Source organism: Bombus huntii, chromosome 5 (assembly GCF_024542735.1).
Source record: "Bombus huntii isolate Logan2020A chromosome 5, iyBomHunt1.1, whole genome shotgun sequence".
NCBI classification, from domain to species: Eukaryota; Metazoa; Arthropoda; class Insecta; order Hymenoptera; family Apidae; genus Bombus; species Bombus huntii.
In genome coordinates this window covers 13,085,284-13,101,125 of record NC_066242.1, presented here as the reverse complement: position 1 = coordinate 13,101,125, position 15,842 = coordinate 13,085,284, and the positions used below count along the sequence as shown (strand labels likewise).

Genomic DNA, 15,842 nt, shown 5'->3' with positions numbered 1-15,842 from the left:
ATCGTCAGGAGAACGTTTACGGCCACGCGATTTCTCTACCCTCGCTTCTAAATCGATTTTTAGCCGACATGGGACTGACCGTCGACGTGCTCGTTTCTTTTATCCCTTTTGCGGTGGAACGTTTCAACAGACACGAATATCATGTAAATACGTTTCGCAATGTATTATCTGTGGCTGCTTTCTTACGATGAAGATAGATATACGTGCCTTTTCAAAGAAATTGATTCATTGTTAAAGAGATGTATCGTAGTTAGTTTTACACAACAAAGAAGCGAGATCTTTTCTCAGTTTTATATCAATTCAATCGAAGTATCGTTTAATCTTTCAACTGACTCAAAGGAAAATAGTAAACTAGTAAATAACCATAGAGATCTTGTCGCCTCGTATAACAGAATTTTCGAAATCTCGTTATTTATTGTACGACTCGAGCCGCAGAGTATCGCAGCGTGGGTTAACGGTTTGCAAGCCGGTTGACAGCAATGAATCATCATGTTGTAGAAGCTCGGTGCGACTGGCTATACGGAAGATTATGTACGCGCCGTCGAAACAAGGCGAACAACCTTCCGTCGAGGTGAGCAAAGAGTTCGTTATGTCGCCGAACAAGCTTCACTTGGAGGCGTCACTGGACAAGGAGTTATACCATCACGGTGAGAATATTGCCGTGAACGTGCATATAGCAAACAGCAGCAACCGGACGGTGAAAAGGATCAAAGTGTCCGTGAGGCAATTCGCGGACATTTGTCTGTTTTCCACCGCGCAGTACAAGTGCACGGTCGCCGAGGCAGAGAGCGAGTGAGTATCATTCATTGCACGCCATTCTTCTCCATGAACATGCGTCAGAACGCGAAACATACTCGCTGTGAAAGTATGGCAACAAATGGATCCGTATGCAACGTTACGAACGAAAGTAGAGACGCAAGTTGTAAATACGTTTGCACTGATAGTCGTATTGTTTGCCAACTGATGAAACATTCTCGTTATTATGTGGTGACACGGTCATTCATAGGAGAAATTTTAGTCATAACTTTGAGATTTATTTTGCTGCGAGAATTACAGTTTACGTTCCCATGTTTACGGTGATTATTGTTAGAATTCTCGAATAAAACTATTTATTGCCTAGCTTTCACAACAATTCCCAGAAGCGCCTGTTAGCGCGAAGACTACGTAATCGCAATAGTTGAATAAATTTCTGTTGACGTTAGACGAAACTAAGTCTCGTGTCTGGTCACGATTGACGTCGATAGACTGCTCGAAGACATTTTATGTTTCGAGCTGTTCGATGTCCTTAAATAGCAACCAGCTGGTCTATATACCACCGCGTCGTAGTCACTGCGAAATTTACGAGTAACACATTCTGCGGCGTGACCAGGCACGAGCTACTCAAGATCTATCGACGCAGATGCAGGAAGACATAAATTACATTGCGTTCGGATAAATTTCAATGGTACGCGCGAATTTATGTCGCACGTGATAGTTCGTATCAACGATGCCTTGTACTGGTTTCTGCGCGTCCCTTATCGGAGAAATACGAATTTCCAGTCTAATTGTATCCATCGTAAAATAAATCTCAAAATACAAGATTTCTCACTTACTACAATAGAGCTACAAAAATTGACTCGGACGTTCGTCTTTCTTCGAAAATGATCGATAGCAGAATTGGAGGTACACTTTCGGTAAAAGTAAAAGAAAGGAGAGGTGCACTGCACAAGACTGTTTCGATTAATATTAACGATAGGTGTGTACTTATACGTAGCGAAACGCGATAAATGTCGAAAGGAATTATAACATGACGAAACGGAAAATAAAATGATTGCACTGGCAGTATAGGGGTATCGCCAGGATTCACTCTGAGCAAGGTCTTTTCTCTAAAACCAACGCTTGCTGACAACAAAGACAAGCGAGGTCTTGCTCTAGACGGCCAACTTAAGCACGAGGACACCAATCTCGCATCTAGTACAATGTGAGTGTTCAAACATCGGCCGGCTACAATTTTCCTCCGAAGCGAACGTTCGCGGCTGAAGACTGGAAACGGGCCAAATAATTCTGGAAAACTTTCGCGAATAGCTTGCCTGAGATTTGCTTCAAAGTTTGAGATCGATTGCGGGGATCGCGTGTTATCGGTTAAAAAAGTAATAAATAGTCTGGAATATTAAATATTTTTCGTGGCTGGTTTCTAACTTTAAAGTGGGTGTATTTCTGTATTATGTTACACGTTTCTCGGTAATCGATACTCGAGATAATTTGTCAGTAAATGAACAAGCTGTTTCAGGCCTTAACTTTTAATTATTTAAACAGCAGATACGCGATAATAAAGTAGTTATATACGCATCGGAATATATTTAATTTGCGTCAAAGCCTGTTTGCAGTCTTCGCGGACGATCATATCGTTAAAAATCGAAGTACGATATTGTATGGGAATACTATTTCAAAGTGGAATGCCAGTATTTTCCTTCGTGGCCTTTTTGCTGGGCACTTTTTATGAATATGAAATTCCATCGGTGGTGGTCTATTTTGCTGTACAGGGGACACGTTCCTCTTTCTCCGTTTCTCTATCTCTCTAACCCTTTCCTAACCTTTCGTTTTTACTTTATTTTCTGTTATCTCCACGTCTGTGTCTTTCCACAAATAATACGTTGATCGATCGAAATACCCATTCTTTCTTTCTTTCTTTCTTTCTTTCTTGCTCTTCTTTTCTCCCCTGTATATCCATGTAGTCTGTATTGCAGTGTGACGCACAAGCTGAAGTTTCGCGTTTCATACACACAGAAAAATATATTCATTCGCGAGTATAGTCAAAATCGTCACAGTCCGCGTGTCACGTAGCTTATTATCGTTGCCCTGTCTCTGTCGAGATTGAAGTATCGCTTGCCTCTCGTGACCGAGCTTTCAAATTATGGAATCTTTCGCTATATCGAAGCTCGAGGGTAGCAGTTCTATATCGTTCTGATGATGCTACACGTCACTGGAGAGTCACCGAGAGTCGCTTTTGCGATATTGAAGTACATCTCCGTGTCGCGCACACAGCCGCTGTTTCTTTCGAACTTCTCCTATTTCCGATCTTTTCGAACTACTGCTTGTCCTCATATTATTTACGAGTTTCGTTGGCTTTTGTCGAATAAGAAAAATAGAATCTGTGTTATAAGTTTTGTAAGGGTTCGTCGGTATTTCTCAAAGCTCAGTTTCAAAGCCACGTCTGCGACCAAAAGAGAGAGGATTGGTAGGCAGCTTGTTCGTGTGTCTCGAGCAAACGTCAGGCTCGATGTAATCAAATTTAAATATCAAATGTAATTATTTGCACGTCACGATTCCAATCAACCAAATAGGAAAGAACGTAATTTATACGTTATTTCCATCGAATGTTTAGCAATTTGCCATCGATTATATTTGGACGGATTAAATAATGATAATTCTTTCTGTACTCTTGAAGCTACACACCTAAATCAACGTCGAATTTTATCTGACTATCAATCGTGTATCGATCTAGATATGTACGATCGAGTCGACGATTTCAACGAGGATGTCAACGCCTAATTGCTGCTCGCAAGCAGTTTCAGAAACAAGTCAGTGTCGCATTCTTTGACAAAGCGTCGCAAGACAAACGAGAAACGCGTACACTCAAAGTACCTCGCAGAAACCAATTTCGCGCACGGTTATCAGCGAATTTTTTACTCCGGAATTTTGATTTGATCCGGATATATTAGGCTTCGTGGCACGTTTACCTTCACTCTTCTGCTACATGTTTATCAGGGAGGGGTGCCTAGTGGGGCCAGGTTTCACGCTGAGCAAAGTGTTCTCTCTGAAACCGCTTCTCGCCAACAACAAAGATAAATGGGGGCTTGCCCTCGATGGCCAGATCAAAGACGAGGACACCAATCTGGCGTCCAGCACCCTGTAAGAAAACCGCTGCTTGTCCATGGACAACACATGCCTGAATATATACGTATATATATACAGGACTGCTCAAAAGTTTGGGTGACGAGCTACCTCAATTTTCTGCATTCTTATTTCGTAATTCCAAGATTATATTTTAAACGTCGTTTCATCATTTTAAGCAGCATTGCGTAGTTCTATATACTTCTGCTTAAGATATTTAGTTAGTTTCATCGGATACTATCGTATTCTCCTTCATTTAAGTCTATCCTTTGACAATGCCAATCTACCCAAGCTTTTGATCGGTACTGATTGTACGTGCCTCTGTTTCTCTCTCTTTCTCTTTCTCTCTCTTTCTCTCTTTCTCTCTTTTTCTATCTCTATGAGCATCATGAAGGACTGATCACGCGTGCAATCACGACTTCTCTATTCACAAAGCTGCCTATGCCCAAAATCATGAATACGCGCCGACGTGTTTCGGTATTTTTATATTTTATTGAAGGAATAAAGATCTTTCGTTTAATTTAAGACACACAGAATGGAAAAGTTAGGTTTTATCCTCGGACTACCATTCGCATCATTCAGCTTTCAACGGCAAGCATTAAAAGGCTTGGATCCTTTCCCTTTTGTCTTTTTATGTTTCAGACGCGATGAGAACCTTAAATTGAACAGCTGGGCTGCGTTTTATCTGTCTCATTTTACCTTTCCCTTTGAAGCTCGCTTCACAAGACTCGTGTAGCATTCGTGGCTCGAGCTTGCCGGTTCTTAGTGTAAACCGTGTTTATTATTTGTAAACCAGCGTTCCGTAAGCATTGCGGTTAGTTAGTTAGCCCCATCAGTGTCTTACAGCTGTCATCACTGATTGGCGATTAATCCCTGACGGAGTTGGTGAATGATAGTTTTTCAAATCGATAGAACCATTTACATATATAGTTTACAATTCTTCGTTGTTCAGATAATTTGATTTTCTACCAGCGACCAAACTTCCAACACCCACGCGCTTTCACGAGATGAATCATACGCGATAAAATACGGGACTTCGAATTATCGTTACGGACAAGAAAAGGCGAGATAGTATCCTTTTCTTTCCGACTTTCTGCTATCTCCGATCATGTTTCTTTCGATATCGGTTCACTGAAAATAATTGGAAGCTCAACAACTTTCAAATTAGGACAAAATATTGCCATGTTACATATACGAGATTTTACGATCCTCCTATCGAGCTTGCATCGTGTTGGTTCGCCAATACTTTCAATCATTCTGTACGTTATGTTTTGCCCGATCGAAAATAGCGATGCGTTGCCTACTCGCTTTCATCATATACGCGCGCGTCTTCCGCTCTCGGGTTATACATTCAGAAACGAAACGTACGTTTTTCTTTCGTATTGCGGATTGATCCGATCGCGTTTCGCCCTCCTTCGCTTCACATAAAATCTACTATCGTCTTGCAGAGCCCCTAACTTTCTTTTCATAAAAACGCTGTAATTATACATCGCGTTCCTCGCTTTGAACGAAACGGAATAAAATTCTCGCTCCGTTACAAAATACACGCGCGAGACTCCCATTAGTTTCGAAACTCGACAGTAGAAATTTTTGCGTAATTTTAATTGCAGGAGCGTACGAAAAAAAATTTCATCTCGAAAATATTTTGCTTCGTTGAAAAATTAAAAATTATTTAACGTACTTCGCACTCGACTTTTGATATTGCAACTTAACGAAACCTTAAAAGTAGCAAGTAATGTAGCAAGAAATCGCTGAACGAAGAGCACTTGTTCCATTATGTCAAGTACTTGAGAAGGTACTTTCCAACCTTTAAATAATGTAATACCTTTCGTTGAACGCGAGCCTTCAGTGCAACGATCAACGACACTCGATGTCTCCTTTGTTTTTTGTTTCCGTATATCTAATCTTCTATTCGAAAAAAAAGGTTGGCTTCGTTCGATGCACTTTATCCTTCACAATTTTGATTTAAAAGATAGATCGTAAATTGGACGATTTACAACCTGAAATTACAGTGTACATCGTACAGAAAGAGCAAACTGCGCTTTCCTATCAAATAATTGCATCTGCATTGTTATTTTCGATAAGCTAATGAAGACGCAACGTGACGATAATTACACGCAATTATGCAAATAATCGTGGGCAATTCGCGATAATGGCCAACCATCACTTTACAGAACGACAGGCGAGAAGTCGTGAACAGCATCGTGCCTGTTCTATCGTGCTCAATCGTGTTTTCGATGATTTCCCTCTGTGAGAAATGAGTTGGCTGATTGGCGATGTAGCGGATTGGTACCTTTTAATAAAGATCGCGGGATGAGATTTAGGCGTTGCGTTTAGCTGCTTCATTAGAGCATTAGTACGTATTTTTCAACACGATCTCGTGTACGTTGCAACCGGAAGTGAATATACTTGGTTGGTTGAATCGATCATGAATCGTAGAATCGACGAAATTTCCAACTTAAGACGCTAGAAACGCATTAGAGAATCGATTTTGCTTCGTCGACACTGCTGCAAATCCTGAACACTGTCATTAGTGAAAACACGTAACGAAAACCAACGAATGAGTGCGGTGGAAGCTAAACGCTTTCGAATGTTTGCTTCGGATTTTTGTAATCTTGAAACAACTCTCGATACTTCGATCATTCTATGCAATTCTGTGTTATAGTCTTACTTCAACCGCACTATTCGCATTAAATCGTACGAACTCCTGACGTGTAAGCGGTCATGCTTGAAAACGAAATCGATACCCTGTCCCCCTGCTTCTTTTTGTCTGAATGATCGCTTTGCACTTACTACTTTAAGACTGCATGATACTTTGCTCGTTCTGAAATCTTCCTTTACGACTTCAAGATACGAAGACTAATCCTATCCCGTCTATTACCTGTACAATATTCTCGCGCTATTGTTCGTTAGAATATTCCTTCGAGCTAAATGTTTACCGCTTTTTGGTGAATTCAAGCTGCTCCGTTAACTACGCATGTCCGGTTTGATAAAAATCTGCAGCCAAAAGATTACTAGAAATTGACGAACTTCGTACCGTTTCGCAGTGTGGTGGATCCCTCGCAACGTGAAAACCTTGGAATTATCGTCCAGTACAAAGTGAAAGTAAAGCTCTGCCTTGGTCCTCTCGGGGGGTAAGTTCAAATGAAAGAAATTCGTTTTGACGACAAACTGGTTTGGAGAAACGTAACAGGCAACCAAAAGATCAGGATAGTTTCCGCTATCTTTAATATTTCTCCAATCCAACGTTGTCGCAATTAATATCAATTTATATCAATGTACGTATTCATAACGCGAGCCCGAGTCGTCAGGAAATGAAACGGAGAATTTAATTTATGTTGTTAACAGCGAATTAGTGGCGGAACTGCCGTTCATCTTGATGCATCCGAAACCGGAAGAAGAGGAACCAGCGCCACCCACTGCACGGCCTAGTCCGACGAATAAGGCAGATGGTGGCGAGATACCGCTTGACACGAATCTGATTCAATTGGACACGTACGTGATCAATATTTCAATAACGATTTGGAGCTATTCTCGTCAGTCGGAGACCATTTCGGCGAAATCATTGACGCACATGCGACTGTCAACTCGTTACTTATTCCATGCCGCAAAATTAGTAGATGTTTTGCATACAGAAAGCTTTTCATCTAGAGATTATAGGGTTTTCTTCGATTTTAGAGTTTCTGAAATTCTCCCCGTTTCGCTTCAGGGAGGCGGACTGCGACGATGACATAATCTTCGAGGACTTTGCCCGTCTTAGGCTCAAAGGTGAGCCGGATGCCTGACTACGTGGTTCCAAGTCAATCTACCTGTTCGAGACGACTAAATGTCTCATGGCGGGCAGCAATCGCCGAAAAATCGAAAACGTCCGTGAACTTCATCGTGAAGATCGACCATCCTTGCTCTAAATCCTTGTTAGGATCGGTCACGGATAAAGTTTTTCGCATCGTTGGACAGACCGATCACTGGAATAACATTACCTTTTCTTTCGATGCTCGACGAAGGAATTCGTTCGCGAACCGTGTGGTCAGTTCATCGTAAATTTCTATTTGACACGGGATAACACATCCGGAATGGTACTAATCATCGCACAGAGAACTATATGCACTTCGAGAAACTCATCAGAGGAACAAGAAAAACTTGAAATATTTCCAATCGATTACGTCGACAAGATAAAAAGAGAAGTATATCTTTACGTTTTGACACGTTTCGTTTGTAACGAAAAATGATAAGGCATCAAAGACTGAATGCATCGTCGAAAAGGTTATCCCATAAAACAATCATATTTATTAGTAGCAAGAGGCGAGTACATCTTTTTCTTTAAAAAGACTGGGTCCTTGGGACACAGTCTTCGACGAAACTACAAATACGATGTTTCTGTAATTTTAATCGTATGGCCAGTATGTAGAATTCATTCTATCAATCGCAGATACCTTTTACACGTACGTTTCTATGCCAGTCAACAGAAACGTTTGTTTCCGGATCTCTCGGTGAAGAGAGTTTGGTCATCTTCGTCGCAGCAAACATGTAAATTGTTATAAACTTCGTTTCCGTATTATTATATTAATTTGTTTTAGCGGAAATCTTTGAATCCTTGAAAGTAAGATGCAAGGTATGTTTTGTTCTAAAATCAAGTTCTGTTATATTCTATATCTAAAAATAAGAGAAATAGATTCCTTCCACTATCTTTTCGATTCGTACTGTTTGATACTTTTAATTTTGAATTTGTGTTTAATAACATTTATCAAAAATAATGGCAATGTTCGGTTTCTTTTTCCTATACTATGTTCATCTATACAATAACGCATTATTTAAAAAAAAAAATACAGCTTCTTGTCGTACAAACAAATATATTGCAGTAAAAAAATGTAACTTTCAAGAACTATTATTCCTCGATAAACGGTAAAATTAACCTTTTTCACTTCAAAGCACGTAATAGTTTTAACTATAAAAACCTGAGCCATCGTGGCCTCGAATATGTCAAGTGAATTCTCGTCTCGGGACATTTCTGAATCTTTACAACGTTGACCGAGCGAGGAGTATCTATCAGACTATTGCACGTCAACTGAAAATGCGAATTAAATAACAATAATCTATGTGGGATAATGTATTACGTTGATCGTTAAATATATCTTCGTATTCGACGTTATATACATAGTTATTGAAGTTCTTCAATAGAGAATGGTTTTTTCGAATAGTTAAGTCGCTTGGATTTTTAATGGAATCGCATTGGATTTCCTTGGAAGACATCGCAACAAATTCAACGAATCCTATTTAAACGTTACATATAAAAAAAAAAGGAATATATATAAAGATAGATAAATATACTCACGAACACACGTATTATACATACGTATACAAACTTTGCATTACACGCTTAACGGTAAATTAACCAAGGGTTAAAAAAAAAAAAAAGAGAATTAAGTAAATTTCAGCAGTTTAGCTTTTACACGTTTATACCGACATCGAGAAAGTATCGGATTTTTTGCGACACACTATTAATCGTACGATTTTTCTATTCCTTTTTTATGTATCGAGTTTTTTACCGAAACGAAACATTCTAGTGCCATCTTGACTATTTGGATTATACCGTCGAAAAATTCATTTCTTTGCGAACAGATTCAAATCGATCCAGTTCGTTACTTGCATCATTTACAAAGACTGTTATGCGAAGTTGAATCGCCCGTTTCCTTAATAGGGAGAGTATCGGTACGATATGAGTTTTCTACGTCCCTCTGCGACTTACGTTCACGATGAAACGGCAAGACGAATTATGGAACAGAGTATATCGATGAATTCCAAGCGCAATTGAGAGAAAGGGATCATTCCAGGTGTATGTGATTAATCTGTATGCCTTTAGGAACAAAAAAAGCAAAGTATTAAGTATTCTCTAAGTGGCAGATCAAAATGGACGAAATTACGATTGATTATCTTCGGATCCAATCCTGGTCGGTCGGTTTACTGGTTTCATTTCGCACTTTATTCTGATCTGCGATTTAGAAAACGCCTTATATACATATGTTGTATTAGCACGATTCAAACATTAAAGCGTCCGCTGTCAATTAATCCTTATTTTAACCAACGTCGGTAACAATTTTACGAAGGCACAGCGAGCGCGTTAATTAAGGACAACTTCTGCGTATCGATGAGTGTAATTTGCAGTTAATATAAAAATCTGTGTCTCGGATGGAAGAAATTGTTGGCTTAAAATTGAAAAGATCGAGGTAGCATTCTTGAACGAACGTCCAATCTTGCATAAGGTAAGGAAGGAGGGGAAAAAAAAACGAAAATTTTCTACCGTCACTTTCTGTTTGCGATAACGAAATAAAATGTCAATTGTACCAATCGAACGAAATAGCCGGAACTCTCAATTCTCTTCGATTTTTAGCCACAAGAATCTGGCCAGGGCAACGTTGACCGTGCTATTGGCCTTTTTAATCGTGCACATGTATATATACGCAGGAGGTAAGAAGAAGAATAGTATTTTTTATCGATTTAGCATTTACAGATTGTATTTAGGAGAGATTATCGATTATACCAAAGCCAGTATCTCTCACTTCAATGTTTTCTTAAGCAAAGAAGCTTTCGGGAGAATGAAGGAACAAAACGAACATGATTATTCTCTAGTAATTAACCGAGCAAAACAGCCACGTAAGTAATTGTATATGTCGAGTTAATGTTTAAAACTAACGTAAGTGAAAGAAACAGCCATAAGTTTGAGGTCACATATTACCGTGGTCTTATTTCCTTAAAAGTGAGAAAGCCATTGCACGTTGCAAACTCTTTCTCGATAAACTTTACTTCTATTCGACCTCCTAACTTCACACTTTATGCCACTAAATTGTATCTGGCTGTAATTCGTAAGCAGGCGAATCTATCACGAGAATGTAGCCGTGTTGACCTCAAACTTATGCACACACATAGAGAGAAAGAGAGAAAAGATGAAGAAACGCGGGCTTGTACAATACGCGCCAGAGTATATTTTATATTCGCACGCGCTGGTGCGCGCCAATATTTTTTGTATCATATTAAAAAAAAAATAATCGAAAGGTCGATCGGTGGATGATTCGTATCCTTGGAACAGCACAAGACGAACGAGAGATTATTACCATACTGCACAAAAACAATTGCAACACAGGTTGCTCCAGAGTCAATAATGGGTGCTGTTTAAGAGCGTGACTTGTCGCTATCTTAATGAGTGTGTAGCGTGTCGAGTATTAAGACGTTTCGATGTCTTAAAAGAGAACGAAAGCCCATTAAGCCTTATATTTCGCAAAAACGCGATTTGTAACGAGCTATTTGTTACTCGTCGCTCTTTTCTTTCTCCTTTTTCGTGTTGGACAAGTCAAGAAGAAGTCGTAAATCATCGGACCCTGTCGATGTCAATGGATGTTACAGATTTCAAACGCTTCCGGTTCGTACATGAAAACACGAAGACACGAAATGAATTGTATATTAAGAGTATCGTACAGTACATATGTATGTACGTGTAACGATTAGAACTACGCAGGGCATAATAGTTAGCTAAGTTAGAAATGGTTTAAAGTAAGAGGAAAAAAAAAAAAGAAAAAGAAATAAAAAAGAATATCGTCCACGTCCAGGAATTATTACGTGTATGTGTAATCGCAGTATTCTACTTTGCGCGTATAATGTCGAAACGAATCGGGTTGTATAACTTTATGAGATAGGACAGAAATTATAGTGTTACTGATACGTGTAAATTGCGTTTAACTTATTCAGCAAAGACGAGTTATTCCCCCTAATGCACCCGATAATTATTCGTTTTGTATGCAGAATGAAGTATCGCGAGAGAAAGAGACACGAAAGAAGAATCGTATTAAGCGGAAAGTATGTATAAAAAGAAAATAAGAGGAACAAAAATGGAAGAAGAGAATAAATAGCGAGATACGTAATATATTATATTGTACATGTAAAAATTGTGTATTCTCATATAATAGTAGTTGTAATAATTTAATAAATCTTGTATATCGCAAGTGGCCACAGTTTTCATTATATTTTTTATATTAATTAATTGAATTACCACAGCTCTAATAAAAATGTAAAAAGCCCTTGAAGTCGAAACTTTGATTTCGACGAGAAAGGAACAGTAGTAAGGAATACTTTTAACTTGCCTTGCTAATTAAATTCACTTTGTATATAAGGTACGTTTAAATACCAAGTTTGGTCAAACTTCGCAAGACAGACAGTTCTAAAATGAAACTTCACAGATTTGGAAAAGGTCTAAATTGGATCCGCTAAAATCGATGCATCTGTTTAAACATTCATCTCCCGCGGGGGTTTCGAATAATAAATGAAAACATACCAGAAGGGAAAGAAGGAAAAGCAGTGGAAAAAGTTATGACACATAAACGAGATAAACATGCAAAAATTATGCAATTCATATAGGAGAAAAGTTCACGTATTTTAGTTCTTTCTATCGTTTTTTCGTTACAGAAAAGTTCAAGGCTTTCCGAAGTTGCAATGATTTATATTTACTACGGGAAAAAAAGATTTCTATAATTGTCAAATACGACTGCTTTATCGTAGGCACTCGATGAAGTTACAGAATCCCATTACGCTCGATTTCGCGATTTACTGACGAGTTGGTGGAGAAGAACTTTCTGCAAGAGAAATAAAAACACTCGAGATAATATTTTGTTTGGAAAGAAATTTAGAGGAACAACAATGAACGTAATAAGAAAAATCTAACTGAATGAACGATACGATAAACTGAGAAATTTTTGCGGCATTTAACGCGTTACAATTATTGCTATGATTATAATGTACGCAGAAGAATAGAATTTTCTTTTAAAAGTGAATTCAATTATAAGGCACTAACAGCTTTCATTAAAATATATTACGGTTTTTTGCTTCTAAAACTTGGATAAGATGAGAATCATTATCGATGGTAATTCCATCCCTTTCTTTTTATTCGAGGCGTGTTCGAACTTGCAATCTCGAAAAACAGAAAAGAAAAAGTCTTCGAAACTTGATAGAACTTTGGACAGTTTCGATTACACCAAGGTACAGGATGGACGTGTTCGTGTTTCGTTTTAAATTAAATACGGAAGTTTTTAGAGTTTGCGGAAATGAGCACAGTAATTCCACGGTGGCTGGATTAGAATGATCCTTTTCATTCGGCTATATCGAGGCTCGATTTCGTTTATTTAGCGTCCACGTGGAATTCGAGTTTAAAACGAGCTGTTCGACGCAACAACGCATACAGTTTCAAGTTAATTTACATGTATTTTCAAGCTGGCGCGTTTCACTGAAAGTGCATTTGTCTTGTACAATATAATTTTCCAATTTATAAATTAAACGCCTTCGCTCATTCATTTAGTTCTGCAACATCAAAAAGCAATTGGAAAATTACATTTAGATGAAACTATATTGTCCTTTGTGATTAAAATGAAAATTTATATTTTTATGTATTCGGAAAAATGTACCATTCTTCTATTAGCCTTTTCACATTTGACTCTCGATTTTTCGAATTGAATACGGCACAATTTTACTTTTTATTTCGTTACACCAGCTAAAACTTTTTAATTGAATAAAATTTTGTATTGAAACGGCATAAAAAGCTTCGTGGCTAGCGGTTAGTCTCTTAGAAAAAGAAACTAGAGGTTCGAACCTCACCGGCTGCAACTTGTAACATGTACCTAATACGGTACGACACCATCATTTATCAGCGTGAAAGAGCAGAAATTCTTGACGCGAATAATGAGTTGTGCAACAGTGCAAACGTGTTCGAATTCTGACGGGAATTTATTTTCACGTTTAACCGAGCTAAAATGCGGAATTCTGTGTTCCCCTCGTTACTCACGAACGACCGAACCAAGAGGCATTAAGTGTCCGATACATGATCAATTCTGGACATTTGATGTAAACGATATGTTCGTTTCGATGTAGGAAACAATATATGCACGTGAAATGTAAATGATACCTGATGACCAACCAAATGGAAAATAAGTTTCGCATTCAATTTCGAGTTACAGATTCTACGGTGATCTTTTTAATAGAGATAAAACTAAAGGGTCATTTCAAGAGGGAGATTATTTAAGAAAGATTCTTAGATATAGGCATTTAATTATCAATGTCTTTCACGCAGGAGAAATTTGCAATTCGTCAAAGCCGTGTCGTGTATATAGGTTTAAAGAAAGAATAAGGAAAATGAGAAAGAAAAACGATTGTAATTAATTAAACAGACACTGTTCCAGTCTTACGGAAGGAATTCGTTATTTCATACGACAGTAGTTGAGAGAATTAACTTGAGGTAAAGGATAAATGTAATTTTTTAGTGCGATATGGGAAGTTACGTTAAATAATGATTCTATAATATTGGATTTTGCAAATTTTACAATTATACGTTTTGAAGTAAAAAATCCTTCGAACGATCAACAGGACATAGCCCTGTGAATATACTGTACATAATCCACTTAGAGTTTTCCGTTGTAAAAATGAATCTTCTCGTATTTCTTTTCCTCCTTTATTCAAAGCGAAGATAAAGTCTCGCGTAATGTCCGGGTTCGATTCGATCCACGACGTTTTTTCTGACGTAATTCGTTTTTATCAGAAGATAGCGAACGTTGCGTTTCATCTTGTTCGTTATTTCTGGTATCTTCACCGACGTATTACAAACTGTATTAATTTCCAAGTTAGTTGAGAAAGGTTGAAATGTATTATTTGATGCTGGAAGGAATTTTCGATAGTCTAGTTATATTGGTTGTGCTGCACGAATATCCAGAGACGAATATCGTTTTCCAACTTAATATCAAACGTAATCCTGCCAAGAATGTCAATTCGTGAATTCGACGCGAGATTATCGACGATCGCGCGGTTACATTTTTCGATGTCATCTTTTTTTCTTTTTTTACTAAAACTAATATAACAGATCGATAAAAACGAGGACGAAAATAAATTTGCTCCAAGTATATTCGATTTAAAAAATCTCCAAATGATTACGCGTACGATATTTTTCTTGCGATTTGTCTTGGTTGCAATCCAAATTTTTTGTCAAATTCGTCAGGCAAAAGATTATTTTTTACAAGGAAAATATCATCTTACGGATGCTGAGAATTTTTATCAAAAGTACATAATTTTGAAAAAAAGAAGAGAAATAGGAAAAGAAAGAATATTGTTGTCGGATGAAAGTACGAAGACTAAATCTAATTAAAATTAACATGCTTGAGAAGAAGACAACTGAGAGGATAAAGGGATGCGTTAAAAATATTATGGGAGCAAAATAAAGGAAAATTTTCGCAAAAAAAGTATTATAAAAAGTTGGAAACGAGCGAGAAAATAGAAAAATGCGACGATTAAAATCTGGTTAATCAAACATGTCTTTTACCTCCTTGTCCAGGAAAATTCGTGAAAAAAGCAACCTGTAGAGAGAAACTTTTTCCTCTTATCAACGTAAAAATGCAAAACTGCTTTCAACGGGGTGAAAAATCGAGTATTCTCGTAGTTTGTTCATTAATTAACAATGAATCTCCATCTCCTGATTCATGAAGTAACAACATTATTATCCGTCCACAGCATATTAAATGCGATTGCAATATCGATTGCAAACAGTATCTCATCGCAATTATTGTAATATAAATATTATGATAATCAGTTAATATATTGTGTTATTAATGTTAAATACGTACTCGTACTGTATTATTTGTGCGTTAATTCTCGCATATTATAAATAAAAATCGTTCGTACTAAAAATGACTTTTTGCATAAAACAAATATCGCACGTATACCTACGTATATTATGATACTAGTTCCATACCATTCATTCACCATATTTATAATAAATATTTTAGAAAGCAAACAAGCCTACGATATAAATTCTGATATACAGACATTTATCCATGATGATATTGCGAACCTTAGAGTGAAATATCCATTGAAGCTGAGCGAACAAGTTTTGGCGCGCATCCCGGTCCCTCTCTCTGTCTTTCTCCCACCCCAGGACGTAAGGC

General features: G+C 37.8%; 2 protein-coding genes across 8 annotated transcripts in view; one reads left to right on the top strand and one right to left on the bottom strand.

The window, feature by feature from the left end:
• LOC126865629 (beta-arrestin-1) overlaps nucleotides 1-11,867 on the top strand; it is a 28,143-nt gene extending 16,276 nt beyond the window's left edge. For 4 of the 7 annotated variants that reach the window (XM_050618398.1, XM_050618395.1, XM_050618400.1 and 1 more), the window contains 5 exons: nucleotides 499-792; nucleotides 3,748-3,891; nucleotides 6,921-7,007; nucleotides 7,222-7,368; nucleotides 7,583-11,867. In XM_050618398.1, the coding sequence (XP_050474355.1) occupies nucleotides 499-792; nucleotides 3,748-3,891; nucleotides 6,921-7,007; nucleotides 7,222-7,368; nucleotides 7,583-7,658 (748 nt within the window). In that variant the 3' untranslated portion in view covers nucleotides 7,659-11,867. Of the gene's footprint in view, nucleotides 1-498; nucleotides 793-1,822; nucleotides 1,961-3,747; nucleotides 3,892-6,920; nucleotides 7,008-7,221; nucleotides 7,369-7,551 lie in introns of all 7 variants that reach the window. The other 3 variants (XM_050618397.1, XM_050618396.1, XM_050618401.1) reach the window with 3 other exon arrangements.
• Nucleotides 1-15,813, bottom strand: part of LOC126865631 (protein FAM8A1) — a 34,759-nt gene extending 18,946 nt beyond the window's left edge. The window contains exon 1 of the mRNA XM_050618402.1: nucleotides 15,749-15,813. Within this exon, the coding sequence (XP_050474359.1) occupies nucleotides 15,749-15,798 (50 nt within the window). The 5' untranslated portion in view covers nucleotides 15,799-15,813. The remainder of the gene's footprint in view (nucleotides 1-15,748) is intronic.
• Between the last annotated feature and the right edge of the window lie 29 nt (nucleotides 15,814-15,842).